This window comes from Lytechinus pictus, chromosome 10 (genome assembly GCF_037042905.1).
Source record: "Lytechinus pictus isolate F3 Inbred chromosome 10, Lp3.0, whole genome shotgun sequence".
NCBI lineage: Eukaryota > Metazoa > Echinodermata > Echinoidea > Temnopleuroida > Toxopneustidae > Lytechinus > Lytechinus pictus.
In genome coordinates, this window is record NC_087254.1 from 11,362,849 (window position 1) to 11,383,932 (window position 21,084).

Consider the following 21,084-nt stretch of genomic DNA (forward strand, 5'->3'; position numbering starts at 1 on the left):
CCGTGCCCGGTGCGGAGTGCCCCTCTAGATAAACACAAGCGGCGACCGGTAGCACGAGGGTTGACGGGGGATACGCTGGAATGCGAAGATGCAGGGCAGCATGGATGAGGGTAGTGGATCGAGGGAGGAGTGTATTGAGGATAACGGATGATGAAGGCCTCATGCTTCGTGACGAAGACACATGAAAGCATTTAGTCTAAGGAAATAATTGCCTTAATGCAAAAAAAAGTCCTTTAAACATCTTAAATTTCAACACTGAATAAAGTTTGGGGGGGGGGGTATAATAAACAAAACGATAAACAAAACCTGAGGGGGCACATTTGCAGAATATGGCACGTGTTGGAAAATTTCAAAAAAGTTGCAAGCGATCGAGCCTAAAGTGTTTTTCTTTTGTTTCGTTTTTTTTTAAAGTGAATATGAATTGTTGTGATGGATTATGTTTCGACATAACAGGCATATTCAGCAAACAATATTTCACCCTTTTCCCTTTCTTTCGTTTCTTTTTTTCTTTTAGTTGTGGATTTTTAATTATTAATATTTGGGGGGCAAGGACCTCCGCGTCCGTAAGCCAGTAATCAAAGAAGAACAGCCGATTCAGATTTACCCTGACTCAAAAGATATATCAAATTCATCGATACAGTCAACGAGTTACATAGTTTTGCCATCATCGACCATGCCACGAATTGTTTACTTTTTACAAACATGTTTGATGAACAGACGGTCAATTATAGTAATTCAATGATCTCAAACAGCATTTTTGACAAACAAAATTCCCCAAAATATATATTAATACAGTTTCCATAAAGCTTTACATTTTATTTCCTAAACCCCATCGGCAGCTTTTGTTGAAGACTGTGGCATAATACAAACGAGTTTTAACTATTCTTTAACCATGGGCATTCGGTGGTGGGGTGGGGGTTATGATATTATTACAGGTATGTATTATTAACAACTAAGAAAGAAACTGACAGATAAAAAAAGTCAAATGAAAAGTATAAGAGAGTGAGCAAGACATGAATTGTGCGAAGGATTCCCAGTCAATGGTGGCGTATATGAACAATTACATATCATTTAGCGCAAAAGCATTGGCTTCGGCTTAGTCACTTTTCAAAAATAGTTAGGAAATGTAGTAAGCAACTTGATTAAAGAAAAAAAGAATATGTTTAATAGCGGTCTGGAGGATATGCAAGAACTACGAAACAACTACGAAAGAAATAAAAAGAAAATATAGAGATAGAAGAAATGGTCCACGGAAAAGTACACAGAGATATATATATAGAGAAAGGGAAAAAGGCAGAGACATAATTTATAAAAGAGAGGGGAGAGAGAGAGAGAAAGATGAAGAACTAATCAGTCATGGTAGTTTGAATAGTAGGAAGCGTTTTCAAGTAGGCGGTTTACTCCACAATGATGTCGTCCCACTGCTTTCAATCATTCTCTACCATGTACACAATCATTTAGATGCGTTACATTAGCCATATTGCCACTTATCAACGTCTCAAACATGTTTTGAAACGAAATTAAAATTTTGCATTATATTTGGTACAAGGCATAGAACAAATCAACTATTTTCTTTTCTTTGTAACAATGGTGTGTCTATTTGCTTCTTTTTATATTCCTCTTTGTACAATCTCCAAATGAACAATTCACGTTAAAAAAAAATCCAGACGTATCCATACCAATTTGTTATTTCTGTTTTCCTTTCATATATGCCTCTTACTTAGTAAATTAAACATCATAAGCCTCTTGAGTACAAGCATACATAATTTCTTTTTATACATGTACATTTTGATTACTAACTTACTTAATTACATTTTGATGAAGTACATGTATGATTTGAACATCACCAATATTTTTCAAATGGTTTAGCAAAAACATTTGATTATTCTTATCATTTTTGTACAATATGAACAAATATAATATTTTCAAACAGGGTAAAATCACTTTGAAATCTTGCTTATCGCCTTATCACACTTTCCTGTATTCTTCTTCACTTGCTCTCACTCTCACTGTCTTTTATATCCCTGATGCTGTCTCAATAGATACCATTTTTCCTATGAGCTAAATTCCATTTCCTTTCCCACCCCCGATCTCTTCCTCTTTTCTCCTATCCTCTCTGACTATCTTCTCTTCTCTTCCCTTTTCTTATCTAAATACCTTTCTGATTTGCCAATACATATTGCAATGTAAGGTTATATTGTATGCTTGGAGCTCTGAATAAGTAATCATTTATCACAAGAACACCCAAATATATAAGGATATAAAAATGTCTTTCAAAGGGGGAACTGGATTTTAGGTTGAATGTTTTTCCTAATATTCTATGCCCATTCTGCTTCTATACTTTCATTGATGCATAACTTATTGATATTTTGTGCATTATTGAAATACAAGTAATGGAAAATGTCAATTCATGTACCAAGTTTTACTTGCACAAACTGCAAGTTTGTGATTCCATTCTGGGGTAGAAAAAGGCATAATTGTTTTGGAGAGAGAAAAGAGCATCAATATAGTGTCTGTACTCTACAATTTAAAAATGTACGAAATAATTGCTAAAGAACAGATTAAATGACAAAATAAATGCTGAATATTCCAGGGGTGAAAGCTTCACAAAATATCATGAATACTCCATGAATATATCATGGCTTGACAATCGACATATGATGCAATTTTCAACGAATCAGCTAACAAGGTGAAAGCTTTATCCCCCAAAATTAATCTGATTCAATCGATTAATAATTTATGTTAATTCATTCAGGCACCGGATCCATTGTCAGTGACGTAGTCGAGACAAATAAATAACCATTTTAACCCTATCTAGGCCGGGGTACTTTGGAAGTTCATATGGCCTGGGAGGCCCCCCCCCCCCCCCCCCCCTGAGATCTCAGCCGTCGACCGCGCGATCGCGCCAAAAATTGGCACGCAGGTTTTCTGGGACATAATCCACAAAATTGTCTAGTAATTTATTTCATGCGAATTGCTGTTAAGTGATAATGCTAATTTATGTGTAATTAGTATGCAAAATCATACTTTTTCCTCTAACTCCCTAAATAAAGCTCCAAATGTTCTAATTTTTGGTATAGAAACTCTTTGTGGTGTTCTTAGCAAGTGTATATGAACAAAATTGCGATATCAAATAATTTCTTATGTAGTATATTGTTTTTTGCAATTTCTTATGTATTTCTTTGGTTTTTTTACCTTTTGTTTTTCATTCTTTTTTCAATGAAAATTGTTGGGGACTCTTCTGAGATCATAAAAAGCATAAAATAAATACATTTAGACCAGCAAAACAAAAAATAATCATACATTTATGATTTTTGGTTGAAAACACTATTTGCACTGACTTTGTACACAAAATCACGTTTTTGAGCAATTTTTGGTCTGACATGCACTTTAATACATAATGTTGCTTAATTTCGGAACCACGTACCCGGGTGACGCAAAATTGGTCTCAAGAGTTGCGCAAGACTTGAAAGTAAAGTCAGCGAGCGGCACGGTAAAAAAAATTTGCGCGGCAAAAATATTGCGCGAATAGTTGAGGGGGGGGGCCCTCTGAGGCCTCCCCCCCCCCCCCCCGGCCTAGATAGGGTAAAGTGTCCTAAAATAGAGGCACCTGCAAAATTGAGCGATGTGTTTTTCATTTCCTTTCTGGCACACACTCTATATGCACTCAATGAGAATAGCAATATTAACAAAGGATGAAAACAAATTTCCTATGAAAATGAAAATTTATTCTACCATTTCTACATCATGACAAGATTGCTATTTACTCCATAATCAGTTATCAATAAATCAATTAATCAATAAACAATTCAATAAATCAGATTGCATGTATGTTTGATTTAAATGAAAGATGTAATTGATAGGAGGAACTCTATTATAATCATAATAATGATAATAGCGGTATATTTACCCAGGGTAGCCACTTCAGTTCCGAAAACTGTTCTCCCAGCGGGCCCTGCTATTATTACCCAGCTAAGCTAGGCTACCGATTCATGTGCACACAGCTTTTTGAGGAATTACTTCCTGCCGGTACCCATTTACCTCACCTGGGTCGAGTGCAGCACACTGGGGATGAATTCCTTGCTGAAGGAAATTACGCCATTGCTGGGATTTGAACCCACGACCCTCTGTTTCAAAGTCCGGAGACTAATCCACTGGGCCACGACACTCCACATGAAAGACTAACATTGATAAATTTACATTCTTTGGGCAGAGTATACCATAAAATGGCTACATTGACAAAAATATGGATGGAAAATTTACAAATATACATTATTTCAGACTTTAATTACTACAGAATCATAGGGTATAAAGTATCCACCACTTTATACATGGCAACGTGTGATCTTCAAATGCATACATGGATGTATTAATGGTTGCTAGAGAAGAAATCCTGATTTGATTTTATTAAGTTTCTAAACTAATACTGATACATTTGACTTCAGAATTCAGCCTTGGTATCATTCAAGAAATTACTTTTCTATTTAAGAAAAAACAAAAAATACTGTTTGAACTATTAGTTACATGTATATGAGGGACAAATACAAACCACATGTTATTTTTGCTCTTTTTTGTAACCAGCATTTTAAGGCTTTCAGATACATAAATAGTTTTAAGAACAAGCTAAGGATCAAAAGAGAAATAAACACACAGATATAGTAAAATGAAAGGGGAAGAAATCTATTACTTTAAGATGTATATAAAACTATTTATATCCTACATAAATAAAATCCTGTGTGCTGATGTCATGTGACAAAACATATTCTCACTATTTTGCATTGTTGAAAATGAAACACCCACTGAAGGAAATTTACTGTTCCGTTACGTCAATGATGGAATAGTGCACCATTCCATCATTGACGTCACAGATCATGACGGCGTAAACACTAATACGCATTCATCACGCTGGGTGCATGGCTTCAGGAGAAGTACATGTAGGTCAGTCAGCGCAGCGGGCTATCTATATTTGGTTCAGATTAAAAAAGGAATGAACTACGAGTACAAGAACTAGATTATCAAGATCTATTGCTCTAACTTATTAAAGTAGGATATAAAACAAATATACAAATATACCAGGCCTTTATTTCGAAAGTATAGAGGGAATTATTCATCCTCGGTTGAACTGGCAAAATTACTATTTTTCTTGGGGAAAAATAGTAATGCCAGTCCAACCTCAGATGAATAATTCCCGCTATACTTACTTAAAGCCTGGTATATTTGTGTATTAGTCCACATTTATATTTCATTCCATCACTACTGCTTCTATATAGAATTTTGTACACACATTCATTATTTATTTACAACTTTAGATATGTATGTGAAAAGCAAAGCTAACATTAGTTTACTGATGGAATTTTTTCTTTCTTTTCAAAATATCCAATAAGATTGCTCATAGTCACACAGTGAAAAATAATTACTATCAATAGCCATGGTGTCACCTTCATCATTACATGTATAGAACAATTGTATTTGGCAAATAAAATTCAACTTATTTTAACATTTTGACGACCACTACTTAGATAGTGATTGTATTTGGCTCTTTATACTCCAAAAAGGCTGAGGTACAATATTATGAACAAAAGTACATACTGAAAAATATGGATACATAAAAAAGGCAAATGTATGCATTATTAGTACAGATTGCCATTAAAAAATGTGTAAATACTATAACAAGTATCAAATTGAACAGTTCTCTTTCATTCTACTTACCTTTAACCCAAATCTCTCTCAAAAAGAGGGCAGCATGAATGAACCTTATTATATTTTTTCATAAACCTTAACATATTTTGGTTGTTTTCTATTGGCCATATATATTTTTTTCAACATTTATCATAAATTGCCATGTAATGAATGCAGTAAAGGTCTGTAAAATATAGTTTCTCAAGGTTATGAAATAAAATAAATATGAACTTGATGAATAGACCTATCTTTTATTAATCAAGTAGTCATGACATATGCTAATGCTCAAGGTAATTTAACTGATTAATTTTTTTCTTATTTTCGTCACCTTATATAGATCAATTAGTCATTATATATGCTAATAATAATAGCCAATTTTTATAAAGCGCTTTTCCCAGAATGGCTCAAAGCGCAATACAGCATATTATTACCCCGGTCATTGGATTCATTTTAATCCCGCACGAAAAGTGCACAATTTCCACTCCCTGGAAAGCATTAATCGCAGCCTCATTATGGCGCTGGCAAAATCAAACATACAATATCTTTCGCATCCTACTGGGTACCCATTTAGCACCTGGGTCGAGAGTGGCAAAGTGTGGATTAACGCCTTGCCAAAGGACGCTAGACCGCGGTGGGATTCGAACACACGACCCTCTCTTTACAAGGCGAGAGTCAGAACCACTACACCACGGCTCTTCTAATGCTCAATGTTATTCACCTGATACAATTTCTTTTCTCATTTTCATCACCTTATCTAGATGTATCTCCATGTTGTTTCTTAAGATTAAGAAATGAAATCGAAAAATAACCTATCTTTATGAATCAATTAGTCATTATAATTTATATATGCTAATGCTCAATGTTATTCGCCTGATACAATTTCATTTCTCATTTTCCTCATCTGATCTAGATGTATCTCCACGTTGTTTCTCAAGATTAAGAAATAAAATATATGTGAAATTGAAAAATATACCTATCTTTATGAATCAAGTAGTCATTATATATGCTAATGCTCAATGTTATTCACCCGATACAGTTTCTTTTCTCATTTTCATCACCTTATCTAGATGTATCTCCAGAGGCAAGGGTAACATGGATATGATCTAGTTACCATCCTGAGTCTTAGCAATGGTTAGGGCCTCTGACTGAAGGGATGGATGATCACTCAGCTGCTGACTAACTCGACCCCCTTGGGCTTGACTACCACCAGCACGACTAGCATTGTCCAAATCTCCTTCATCGCGTGGCGTCTTACCTGCGCGTGACGATGCCTTGCTACCGCCGCGTCCACGCCCTCGTCCACGACCTCGACCACGGGACGGTCCAGACCTACCCGTAGCCTGGCTCGGTGCTGCTTCGTTTCTGTCCACGCTACCATCCCGTTGACCAACATCGTCCACCCCTTCGTCACCGGACTTTGCGCCCGATTTAGAACCTTGTGCCCTTGATCGACGTCCACCTGGCGGTAGACTACGTCGTCGGGATTTGGCACCCGAAGCTTTACCGGGGCCGTCGCCGCTCTGTTCACCGCCGCCCTGTCCACTTCGTGCCCCATCACCAGCCTCTGGGGCCACACTGCCAGGAGCAGCGCTAGCTGCTGCTGGGGGTGCAGCCGAGGTGCCACCTCCTCCGGCTGGTAAGCCAGACTTGCCTTCCAACGCTGCCAGACGAGTGTCCATTTTCTCCAAACGATCCTTGTTCTAAAATTGTCAGAGAGAAGAGTAGAGAGCCAATCAAACAGTACTGAATGTATTCAAAATTAATCGAAGTCTTTGTTTCCTTTTCACCCCTTTACATGCAATTCAATTTATTCAACAATTTAACTCTTCAAAGTTTCTCTTCTCCGTAATGTTGTTGAGCAATGGAAGATATTGATGTTTTTTGCCAACATAATTTCTTCTACCCCTCCTCCCGTGAACAAAATAATACAAACAACAACAAAAATAAGTACAAGTGAATTAGTGAGAATTAGAATAAAAAATACTTACCAAATCCTGAGGCTTAGCATGGGGGAGAAGATCTGATTATCCACATTGCAGAGCGAAAACTGCTCAATTTCATTATAAGGTGAACAAAATACATGTATGTGCAGAGAAATTGGAAGAAAAGACTCAATTCTGGATGTGATTTTATTCTGATGAATAAATTTCTGTATGTTCATTAGTGAGCGTCAGGTCTGCATTACAGCTAAACATTGTCTTACCTATGTATGATTGCTTTGATGGTGTCAAATGGTTATTTCTATTTTTTCAAAATGCATGGTATATTCAATTCCTGACATGACAGAATTAAGGGGAGTACATTAATGTTTGCCTAAATTTAGGGTAGCAGAACCCCCCCCATTGTTTGCAATCTTATAATAGATGAATATCTAGTACCAAACTGTGAAAGTACCTTTCTTTAGTGGTATTCATCATGAAGCATCATGTCGGTGAATTTCACTGACAAAGTTGCTCTCAGCCAATCAGATAGAGACAAGGATTTCAGTAGCTTATAACAGTTGTTGGTGCTAATCACTGACAAACAGCTTCATGAAATACTTCCCTGTGCTCATTAACACAAAGTTTAGTGTTTGATTGTACGGTTGAGTTTTAAGATTGATTGCACACGATGAATGTAATCAATCATAAAAGTCAGCCCTAAGTACCATTACTATTAAGGTTTGTATTAATGAACCAAAAGGCCCGTATTCTGAAATCGGGTTTAACTTAGACCACGGTCTAACTCTGTTCTAAAATTATGGGTTGCCAAAAATAAAAAAATCCTATTTATAATATATTTCTTCTTATGTTTACTATTTTGTTTCCTTTTGCTTTCATAATGAAGGAAAATACTTCAGATATCATTCACAGACAATTATGGATAATTTGAGTGTCAAATGAGTTAATAAATTGAATGTGTACTGATACGGATTTGTGCCCCAATTGGCTCTCGATAGATAAACCACAACTTTAATCCAGGATTTAAGGATATCCACATTGTTTGATCCGATCAACCACACCTATGGAAAGCCAACAACGCCATTGTCTAAAATGCATGTTTCTTCAAAATGTTTTCCAGTAATCATGTATACTTGTATAATCAATTTTTTTTTACAATTGGGTGAGCCCCTCTTTGTTTACAAAGGGCATTATGCAAATTTCCCAAATAAAAATATGACAATAAAGGATATCCACATAGTTTAAGTTGATCAGATCAATCACAACTCTTTGTAAGATGGGGCCCAGGTCAAACTGCGAAGGTTGCTGCTTCTAAGTACATTTATGTTTAAACTATGGCATCTTTAATGAAACCAGTTAATTAAAAAAAGCATCCTGTTGCTTCAGTGCTTCACAGTAAACCTCATACAACAAGTTTCACTGTTTGGAAGCAGTAACCACTGCAATTAGGTACAGTGAAAACCATTAAGTACTCTATTAAAGTATTTGGTAAAATGATTGAACCACATTAGTACCTGCAACATATCTTTAAGTTTTGTGGTAAGAAACCAACAGTGTAAAAAGTGGTGTGAAACTATTGTGAATGTTACAATAACAGCACAGCAAATAAAAAGATTAGAATAAAAAAAACATTCTTGATAATCATCACTGACACATATCAGTGGTTTTTATTATATAAATATGCTATACACTGTAGTTCCTGATCAGGTAATGAGATATTCATCTATTTCACAGCTATATATTTCAATCTAGTAATCAAACATTTGTTCTCTATTGGAAAGATGACAGATAAAATTGCGATATATGATATATGTAAACGTACATCAAATGAATGTAATACATAAAGGCCTACAAATGGGACGGTTTTACATGAAAATACATAAATTTCAATCATCAACACACAAGTATTATTACATGTATATGATAAATTACTCAATCAATGAAAATTTTCAATATGCTAATATCTGACTAGGATGAGGACAGCATCAGTTTCATAACCTAACAAAAAAAAAACTAATTTCATATTTTCATTCCGTTGACATAAGATATTGCCTGCAACTCTTATCCTTTGAATATGAATCTGATTCAATAGTATAATTACTGGTATCAAACACCAACAAATAAACAATATCACCTGTACACACAATCTTTAATTATGTGAGAATCCTAGAAAAATGTAGATTATTTAAATGCACTAAATTTCACATCACTTAATACCGGTATCAAAAACAATTTCAGATAAACAAGATAAAATATGATGACTTATTCCAAGTAAAGACACATCTGCATAGATGGACAAATTGTCTTTTACTTCTTTACTTATTAAGACCACAAGACCGATTTCCCTTGAAAAGTATTCCATTCCCTTTTGAATCATAAGATTATATACCTCTTTTTACCATAAAGACCACCTGTTCCTCAAAATTTGTATTCTCGTCTCCCCCAGTGGTCTTTCACTACATGTTTAACAATGAGGGAAAATACAATTTTGAGAGAAATGAAATACAACGTACATGTAAAATGGTATAAAACATTCTTATAAACAAATATTCTGTAAATAAATCTGCCAGGTTTGGGTCATAAATCCCAAGTTTGGAAGAATAAAACATCTGTCTGTATGAAAGACGAGGAGAAGAAAGAATTGAAGGCTATTTGAAATGGAGGCTTTTTAGAAAAGGGACTGATGGGGGGGGGGGGGGGTGAAGGGGATAGAGAGAGAGGCGAGTGCTAATGAAAAATAAATTGACAATTAATTCCGAAGACCGATAGTCCATTATATCTCAATACATTTAAGGTTATTTGTAACCACCTAATCTCAATGGCAATTGATTCTTGTCTCAATGGTTAATTTCTAAGTTCAAACTGTTTTTATAGTGCATGCATGTCTGAACATTATGTTGTTCATCACATACAGAATACATGTCATTTCCCACATACAAAGGAGAACAAAACAAAGTAAAGACTATACTGTATATCAAATCAGGGTTGACAGAATTGTTCATAGACTAAGCTGTCACATTTTAAGAAAACATATCAGTATTTCAGTCTCTACCCTCTAATCAAGGTGTAATAGTACATGGTTGAATTCCATTTAAAAAACACAAAAAATACTACGGTAAGACTGCATCAAAGCAAAGGAAGAATCATATATCAAATCTATCATATTTATAAATCTAAGATGCATAATTTGTATTTTAAAAAAAAAGAAAAAAATTACAAGGAGCATAAATAATGCCACGAGATCAAGTTGAAATTCCAAATTGGAATGAGTCTCTACACTTTTCAATACTTTAAGAAAAAAAATATTGACAACACTTCAAAACAGGCTAGCCTATTGTTGACCAATACAATAACTTTCAAATGAAATCTAAAGACAGTATGTGATTTATTAATGGCTATTTCTATTTAATACAAAATGGTAAATTTGACTGGATATCATAAAACAAATCTTAACTTGGAGTTTTTAAGAATTCTCAATGGTTTTAATATGTTTATGGTCTCCACTAAATAGCAATTTATATTTTATTTCTGATAAGGATGTCTGCTTTTTGCAAGATACGTTTGATAATATTGTGAGCTGAAATATGTTCAATATTTACTCAATTATATTTTATCGAATTTGGAATAATAAATACAACACACCTAATATTCATTTTGCTCAGTCAGACTGATACATATTTTACAGATACATGTAGAGTATGCATCATTTAAAAATTGGTGAATACAAATGGCAAGAAAATGAATCATACAGTAAATAGTGTCCATTGTACATATATAGATATCAATTGCTATACATGTACATTTTTCAGATGTATGTTGACAAAAAAAAATGAATTGGCTCCTACAAAGAGTGTTCTATTCACAATATCTCTGAAGAAAATCAGTTTCCGGTTTGGTTTAGTTTGTGATTTGGTTCAGGACAAGTTGAGGATATATATAAGGTTAGGTTTAGTATTTTTATGTCTTTAAGTTTTACATTTTGGTTTATTTTTACTTGATCTACAAGCAGTTGGTATACTTATCAGATAGTCTTATATCACATTAGCTAAACCCATTAACCACTCTAATTTCGGTCTCCACTCCACATGGATTAATGCCACTTTAGTAACTAAATAGTATAAAGACTCATTCAATCCAATGCCGAGTTGGTCTTATATCCACTCTGTCTATTTATAACTTTTCACTTTGCTAAATGAAAAGTTGCCTTGTTACCATTTCATTGAACTAGTGTTAGACAAAGTGGATATAGATACATGTAAAAAGGGTATTGCCTAACTAGAAATTAAACAATATGGTAAATGGGCTAACTTGCAATTAGACCAAATGGCTAGTAGGCAAACTGTTTGTAGACATAGTAAGATTATATGAGATGAGACAAACACGGAAATTAGACGAAGAAGTTGTAGACCAATTGGCAATGTAGCGATTCTTTATCAGAGCAAATGTTACGGAACAAACAAAATGAACTAACTAATGCTTTTCCATTTTAATCACATAATTAACCAGTACCAATTGGAACACAGTATTGAATTGTATCTTAATACAGCAGACTCTTTGACTAAATACTGGAGTTGGCACTTAAATCATCAAGTAAAGCGGTAATAATCAAAATATGAGTTGGTATCAATGATAGATACTTCTACAACTGGTAAATAATGAATCAATAATCCAAACTTAGTATTATATCCCACAATGCTCTGAAAGGGACATCTGATTGTCATCGAGGATGTACTGAATATGCATCACATGACAACCCGTGCCACATAGAAGCCTCCAAAACCTTGTAAAGACACTTTTTACCACCCAAAGAAGAAGGATGTCCCCGTTGAAACATAGTGGAATTTCATATTAAGTTTGGATCATTGATACACAATTTTCCAACTGATGAACTCAGACTGAATAAATAAACATCTTCATTGATTTAAGAATATCTCTACTTACGACTGCCGGCACTTCCACCCCTATCATCACCCTTTTTATCATCATCTTTTCCACCATTGTTATTGTCATCCTCTTTTGATTTATCATCATCTTTGCCCTTCTCTTTGTCATCATCATTGTCGTCCCCTTCACCATCTTCCTTTCCCGACCCACCTTCATCATTATCTTTGTTCTTCTCTTTCTCCTCTTCTTCGATCTGCTTCAGAAGTGGCTCTACCTTATCCTTGAATTCCTCGAAGACGAGCTGAAGATCTCGTATCTCCTCCCGTCGCTATGGTAACACGGCAAACACACAGCACACAGTGACAAATTTAAAGATGTGCGGAAGGGGGAAGTGATACAGTTGTTAACGTTAGTGTAGTGGTGCAACATATTTAAATCAAAAAGTGCATGATTCACAAAATCCTATCTTTAGTTAGTTCATCATTTACAAAAGTATCATTATTAATTACAATAAACACTTTCTAAAGTTAAAGAAATACAACACAAATTGAAGTGATTGACAGACATAATGTTATGTCTAGTTGATCGATACTTTGTTTGTTAAGCTGTATTGATTGCCCAATTATGATCAGGAAAAGTGCACAACAGCAAAGTCACCAATAAGATTGCCTTTTACATGTAAATACCCTCTAAAAGTCGTACTTCATCACTTAATACACTATGTAAAATAGCCCAAAGTCCTGAGAGGGATTGTTTGATTTCATTCAGGATCTAAAGATATTTTTTCTCTCGCAGCTAAAACTGTAATCAAAATTGCAAATCTGTAGGTCAGATATGAATCAGCGAAGATCGGTTGCTTACTTGTTGCGATACAGATTACTTTAGTGTGGCGTATTATTATTCACTGTAGGCTATGGAGGGAAAACCTTTTAAGTTATTGCTAAGCATGTAATAATGCTAATGAAATAAAATGTTCAGGGTTTTTCTCTTGAACATTATTGCATGCATTCAGAGCATGTAGAGCCCAACAGCTCAGATCATGACAAACCTCGACAGAGTCACCCAATCCCTTTGATATCCAATGCAAAAAAACGACAAGTTAACTCTAGTGATGAATGAAAGAAGAGAAGCAGGATTAATTTGTAACTCACCGATTTTGTCTCTGAATCCACCTTTCTTGTCAGATGTACCCTAACTGTCTGGACACTGCTCTCAACCTTAGCCATGGACTCTTTGACCTAGAACACAAAATGAAACGATACGGAGTTAGACCTTTATTTCACCCAAACCAGATGGAAGCTACAGACGATGATGCCCTGCAGTGACATAAAGAAGAAAGTGGCACACCAACAAAATTTGACTAATACAGTCAACCTGTCTTAGTGGCCACCTGTCTATGAAGGCCTATACAGTGATCCTGCTAAAAGATATGTTACACAACACAAGTCCGTCTGTCTCTCTACATCTCTTTCTCTCTCTCATAACTCCCTACTGTTCTGCAAAGTCTCCCTTTCCATCACATTCAGATTAAGAAGGTTATAATCTTCAGTAGAGTTGGGATTATCATTTTAAGCTCTCTTCACCTAAATTTTGGAATGAAGGGAGGAATCTGTCTTTAACTGGATCAGTAAAGGAGCACTATAAAAAAAATGATTTAAAAACTTATTTGAAAATTTCTTTTTAAACTCATTTCTGTCCGTGTGTTATAATGGAGACTCATGCATGTCACACTTATTTTTACAAACATCAAAACAAAAAAGTTGTATTCTTTCTATGGAGTACAATTTAGAATTTCTTTGCATGAATAAAAGCATATTAATATGCAAGGTACTAATTATTTAGGAGAAAATATATTGCGCAATAAACATCAACAGATTCAGAGAGTGTGCATGCTACCCAAAAAAGTTGTGCTAGTGATAAACTTGAATAGGCTGATGTATTTGATTAAGGTAAACAATTACTTTTCAATAAACAATATATGATTACGAAAAAATTTAGGAAAAAAAATTGCGGACAGAAAAGACGACAAAAGAAAATGGTTGACTTTGAACACTGATTTGAAAGTGTTTTATGTGCCACAGTCCATGGAGGAATTAGAAGTCAGAAACAATGGCCCGAATTCACAAAGGTTGTTTTGAAAACCCATGGTTGAGTCCATGGTTTATGCAGATTTCCTGTATAAATTACGCGTATCAGGCATAAAAAATGTCCAATGCTGATGCGTGCTTTTGTCACAGTGCGCCAAATTGACACCTGTTTAACAGGTAATACCATGGTTAGATATGCTACTTTATTCATGAGTCCACTGTTTGAAGAATGGACTCATTAATTCAAAACAGTGGACTCATGAATAAAATAGCGTGGATAACCACGGCAACAGGCATCAATTTGGCGCACTGTGACAAAAGCGTGCATCAGCATTGGACATTTTTTAATATACGCAGTAAAATAAGCGTAATTTATGCAGGAAATCTGCATAAACCATGGACTCAACCGTGGGTTTTCAAAACCACCTTTGTGAATTCGGGCCAATGTGCCTGTGCAAAAGCTGCCAGGATATTCATATCACATATTTCTCCCAGGCACAATACTGCCGAGACAACACAGAAACCTAGCCCAATAAAGGCTAAATGTTCAGGAGATCAGAGTCGAAAGAAAAAACCATGGCTGCGATAAACATGGCAGATTGTTTCCTTTGTCATGATGTAGTGTAGTCTTCACTTTTATATTTAAACCTTTTAATTAATACACAGATGGGGTGATTTGCCAATTTATTTTTAGTACTAATAATAATACATGTGACTTGTAAAGCGCCAAATCTTAAGTTTTAAGTTTCCCAGTGGATGAATTTCTATCCATTACACTGTACAGAATTTTCTTTGAAATCCTTAAAGTCAAATCTGGGATTTCTTAGGCAGTCTACTTTTACAAATCAAATGTTTTACAAGATATCAACACACAATACATGTATATCGCTGTTTCTCGTTTCCAGCATAAAATAATCACAAATCAAATCAAATCAAAGGTGCTAAAAGAAAAAAAAAATTATAATCTAAGAAAATAGGGATATATCAAAATAATATTTTATCTTTAAAAACAAAAAAATCCATGCTACATGTACATTGTGCACACGGTGACGGGGGAAGAGTGTGGTGAAATAACATGGTGCTTAAAATCTATTAAAAAAAAAGGGGTAAGTGCATATTGGGTGGTGAAACATGGATCACTGCACACTCTTTCAATACAAACCTCTTCCACTTTTCTCCTTTGCTGATTGTTGCAAAAAACACAAACATGAAAATAAGTTCACAAATTCAACTATTTTGACAGAAAATAAATGTTGATTAAGAAAAGTTTAATATACACGTACTTGTCACTTCTTATCTTTTATTTAAAGTATATATCAACAAGTTGCTCCAAAGCTTAAAATTCTTTTAGATTATGATATGAATGCTAAAGCTTGTATAAAAAAAAGCTTTGGTAAAGAGACAGTAAATAAGAATTACATTTAAGTATCACCTAACATTCCAAAATTACGTATGTGTAGTGGTCATCGGATGTTCTTTAAGTCATTGGAATTCAAATTTGGCATCTAGTGCCCTCTATTAGTAATGTTTTTATTTTTACTTGAAATTTTTTCTAATTACTTTAAAAATTTAGTAATTGGATATAGGAAAGCTAAAGACAAAGATTATATCCTGAAATTTCCAGCCCATTCTTTGCTTGAAAAGGGGTGTTATATAATCCAGACATAAATGTGTAGATAGTTCACTTTGATCAGGAACCTGACCAAAATAAATTTTGATGTAACATCAGTAAATTCATGTAAGGCATTTTCCTTTCATACCCTTTACATCATAACTGTTTTAGGTCAGCATGTTCACATATAGTAACATATTGGAATAGTGTCATGCATTTTTCGTATAACTGTATAGCTAAAACCTGCATAGTGTAAGAAAACATAGAAATACCTTATTAAGCTCCTCCTCAAGGAACTCCACTTTCTCCAGGGCAGCAGGATCAACTTTGCCTCCCTTGCCAGCCGCTAGCTTCTCTTTCTGTGAGATCGGGATAGGTGCGGCAGCGGGTGCCCCACCGCCCTGGGCAGCCTTCTGAGCGGCGGCCTCGATCTGCTGCTGCAACTGACTGTACTTGGTGGTGAACTCCTGGCGCACCATCTGGACATCTCGGATCCTAGAATTGAAATCATACTTGATTTAATCCTTTGCCCGCTTTGTACGCCTAGAGTGACATACAGCAGACTGCCCACTTAGAATCAAGTCACATTTCATTCACAATACCGGTACACACAGAGTCATTTAAGTCTATAGATTGTACATACACACATACACAGTTGTAATGACTGCATTGCACTGTACATACACAGCTTTTCTTTATAATAAACCTGTCAAAAATACTGTGAGTTAAATTAGGCTCGTCCATGCAAAACCCTCCTGGAAACAAGTAGGAGTATCTTGGTCGAAGGAAGATCAGAGTATCTCTGTCCAGACGTGCACTACTCCAACCTTACCTCCGACAGGGCTTCCTCGGACCAAAACAGCCTATGTCTTGGTGGTAATAAAATAAATATCTTTTAAATTTTATTCCATTCACAATCAAATCTTACTCCGACTAGGATCCCACGTCTGAAAACGGCTATATAGACTAGGTGGTGTTTAGACGAAAGGATAAACAAAAGGATTACAGTCGGTCCGGAAATTAAACAGAATGGTAAATGGGCTAAAAGGTAATAATAACAATAATAATAATAGGCATTTATATAGCGCCATCTATCTAGAAATAATCTATTCCGAGGCGCAGTGTTTATTATAACCCCGGCTTTAGCTCGAGCTGCCTTTCAGCGCTCAGTGCATTCAAGGAATTAATCCTGCCGGGTTCCCATTCACCTCTCCTGGGTTGAGTGCAGCACAATGTGGATAGATTTCTTGCTGAAGGAAATTACGCCATGGCTGGGATTCGAACCCATGGCCCTCTGTTTCAAAGTCAGAAGACTAATCCACGGGGCCACAACGCTCCAATTAGAGCAAGTGGTTGGTACCTGTTACAGACGAACTAGGAATAGACCATGTGGAATGACACACCCACATAGAGCAGGACAAGTGGGTGAAGACCAGGCAAAAAATATATATTTTTTTTTTCAGGGGCTACTTCCACAACCTACTGCCTAAATCTGCTGTATTGGATAAACTATAACATGGAAGGGGATGGGGATTTTATGGGGCTTTTTATTAATTTCCAGGGCTTTTTTAGCACTTTTCCCCCCGAGTGTAGACCAATCGGCAATACCATACCTGTCCTTGGCCTCTGTATCTACAAGTCCCTTCATATCTTCTTGCAATGTTTCATTGGTTCTATTCATCTCCCTGATCTCCGGTCCGAGTTCATCCATACGCTCTTTCACCTGGACGATCTTCTTATCAGCAGTGTCCTGCCAATCGTTGATCTTCTCTAGGTTTTCAGTATGGTCCTCTATTATCTGGTTGGCTGCCTGCAAATAAATAATAACAGCACCATGATATACAAATTTACCAGGATTTGACACGATAAATAAATGAGAATTTTGTACCGATAATTTGAGTGAATTTCCTTCTAATTTGAGTTTCCAGAATATATATTAAATAAAAATGATATAATTTGGGAAGTGAATTCTTAATACATGGAAATGAACCAAGAGTGCAGAAAGTTTACAAAAGTCATTCAAACTTGAACTGAACACTCATTCATTATTTCAAATGCAACTCAGAAAGTGGAAGGAATAACCTATACTACTACTGCGACTACTTCTTCTTCTACTTCTGCTACTATTACTACTACTGCTGCTACAGCTTCTTCTACTACTATTTCTGCTACTACTACTTATGCTACTACTACTACTACTACTACTACTACTACTACTACTACTACTACTACTACTACTACTACTACCACCACCACTACCACTATTACTTAAAACTTCTATTAATTTCAATACTTCAAGAAATACTACTACTACTTGCATGAAATGTTTACTGTTGTTGTTTGAGTTTTAAGGTGAATAACCCAAGATGTATAACCTTCCATTATGATTATTTAAACAATGTGACTAGAGTTAAATCTTTCAGTGGCTAAGTATTATAAAGGTAGAACAATAACACGGTAATCTTACCTTTTGGCTCTATAGGAAATAAAAAGAAAAGGAGAAATCATGAAAGATTGTTTTTAATGAGTTATTCTGACAATCGCCATTACTTCCAATGGGAGAAAATGAATTAGTCAAATCTGGTGAAAATATCAAAGAGAATCCCTCTCGTACAAGAAAATAAATGTAACATGCAGCATAAAGCACAAGTCGAGTGATCATGCATTTTCAACAACCAGTCTTGACTTTTATTTCAATATCCTTGATATACCACCGCAATAGAGGTGTGGTGGCTCAGTGGATAAGACTCCGGACTTTGAACAACAAGGTCCGGGGCTCAAATCCCACCGCAGCACTCGCGTCTTTTGGCAAGGTGTTTATCTTGGGTACCCCGTAGGAGGGAATTCCTTGAATGCTTGAGCATCCATTTTGGATAGCCATGCTAAGGCCAGGGTAATAGTATGCAGAGATTAGAAACATTTGTATTAAGCACTATATAATTGTTGTATATTATTATTATTATAATAATACTTCTTATTTATGAGCAGACCACTTATGATAACTTTGAAAACTTGATACTAAAAAAAATATAAACATATTGTACAAGGAGAACATTGCATAAAATCTTCACATATTATAATCATTAATACCAATTCTGTCTTCTAATATGTCAAGAAGCAAAACAAATACATATTTGCCAATTTTTTATAAGTGTAAATTCCTGAAGGGCACTTGTCACTCCTTAGGGAGCTTTCACACCTGAGCGTTTGAAAACTTCTTTCCAATTTACGTCAGGCAAGTAATTCAATCATATTACCTTACTGATACTAGGAATTTCTTTTTCTTAACAACGCAAAATGATTTGTTAAACATCAAGAGATGAATAACGTGATAAATCAAGAATTAAAAGATTGATGTCTAGACGTATAACAAGTGTTTAAACAGCTTATCATAAAAACATTGTTTACACTGGCTAAAACATTAAGGTGTGTGACAGTGCCTTCATCAGCAAAAACATGCAATGTCTTATAGCCACCGCACACCTTACGACTGTTCGCGATCCGATTTTGGAACGTATCGCATTTTGCTCATTTTCTGAAAATGTGAATGGAACATATCATTTTATTTGAGGTTAAAATTAATTGAAAGAATACTAATATAACCATTTTGAAAGATTGCAAGCCTTTATTTTGGAGTAAAGGCAAAATTAGTTTCAAATCGTAGCCAATCGTATGACTGCTATGACGTCATTACGACTAGATATTAAATTCACTTTTATTCTAAGAAGGATGATAGCATAGTCGCAGATTTGAACATAGGTATTCGTACGATGATTTAGAACATTGCACAATAAGATATTCTATGTCTCAATATTAGCATCAAATTCTACCAGGATTTATTCCAAAATCGGGTCGCAGACCAAGCGTAAGGTGTGCGGTCGCCTTTACACTAGAAATGTGGATAGAATTACTTACCTGATCACCTAGTGCTTCTTCAACAGCCTGTTATAAGATAATCAAATAAATACAAACATAATTCACAAACACAATCCTATGGTTTGTGTTTATTTTCAAACATTCAAGAGAATAGCAAACTTTAAAGTGATTGGTTAACATTGGTTTGACTTTAAAAAAAAAAAAAAAAAATCTGAGCTAGAAGGCCACACTTGTCACCTGTGTCTGTGATATGATACAAAAATGAAGCCCAGAAAAAATTGCATTCGGAAAATAATTATTTAGTGCTTCAAAAATTGAAATATAAAGTGACCGAAAACACCATCTTAATTTTATCCCATACACAAAATCGGGGTTTGCCTTGTAGTTTTAGCTTTTCATTCTCAATAATGGTTGTTTTCAGGGTTTATTAGTTCTAATACATGCACTTGTACACATGTTTCATCTTGGTTTGAGAATTTTTTAAATCGGCTGCTCACAAATTTAAAAAATACCTTTAATATATAATTTTTACTTTACCTTTACAACATGGTCTGGTGGCATACAAACTTACCATGATGGTAATTTATCACTCTAGTTAAAGGGGAATCCAACCCAAATAAAAACTTGTTTTTATAAGAAAAAGAAAAATCAGACAAGTTGATAGGTGAAAGTTTGAACAATATTGGACAAACACCAAGAAAGTTATGAATTTTTAAAAGTTGTAAATATTGGTAATCACTATACTCATGGAGACTTCAACTTGGCCGCATATGGGATGTCATAGTGATGTAAGGCAAGGACTACTCTTCCTTGTACTCCAATACATATTATGGCTAAAATGTCATTTTTCCCAAAAGTTTTACTTCAAATTATATTTTTCTTTCATGAGGACATTAAACAATATACTACCTGGCTTATATTTAGATTACTGCCCCAGGGGAATGGGTACTTAGGAGAAAACCACAAATCCCTGATAATAAAGTACATGGCCTATGGGAAAGTTGTC

General features: G+C 35.2%; 1 protein-coding gene across 1 annotated transcript in view; it reads right to left on the reverse strand.

The window, feature by feature from the left end:
- Nucleotides 1-3,715: 3,715 nt before the first annotated feature.
- LOC129270166 (golgin subfamily A member 6-like protein 22) overlaps nucleotides 3,716-21,084 on the reverse strand; it is a 48,869-nt gene continuing 31,500 nt past the window's right edge. Inside the window, exons 13-18 of the mRNA XM_064105330.1 lie at nucleotides 20,118-20,144; nucleotides 17,816-18,012; nucleotides 16,475-16,697; nucleotides 15,753-15,773; nucleotides 13,655-13,741; nucleotides 3,716-7,379 (exon numbers count right to left, since the gene is read on the reverse strand). Coding sequence (XP_063961400.1) covers nucleotides 6,783-7,379; nucleotides 13,655-13,741; nucleotides 15,753-15,773; nucleotides 16,475-16,697; nucleotides 17,816-18,012; nucleotides 20,118-20,144 — 1,152 coding nt within the window. The 3' untranslated portion in view covers nucleotides 3,716-6,782. The remainder of the gene's footprint in view (nucleotides 7,380-13,654; nucleotides 13,742-15,752; nucleotides 15,774-16,474; nucleotides 16,698-17,815; nucleotides 18,013-20,117; nucleotides 20,145-21,084) is intronic.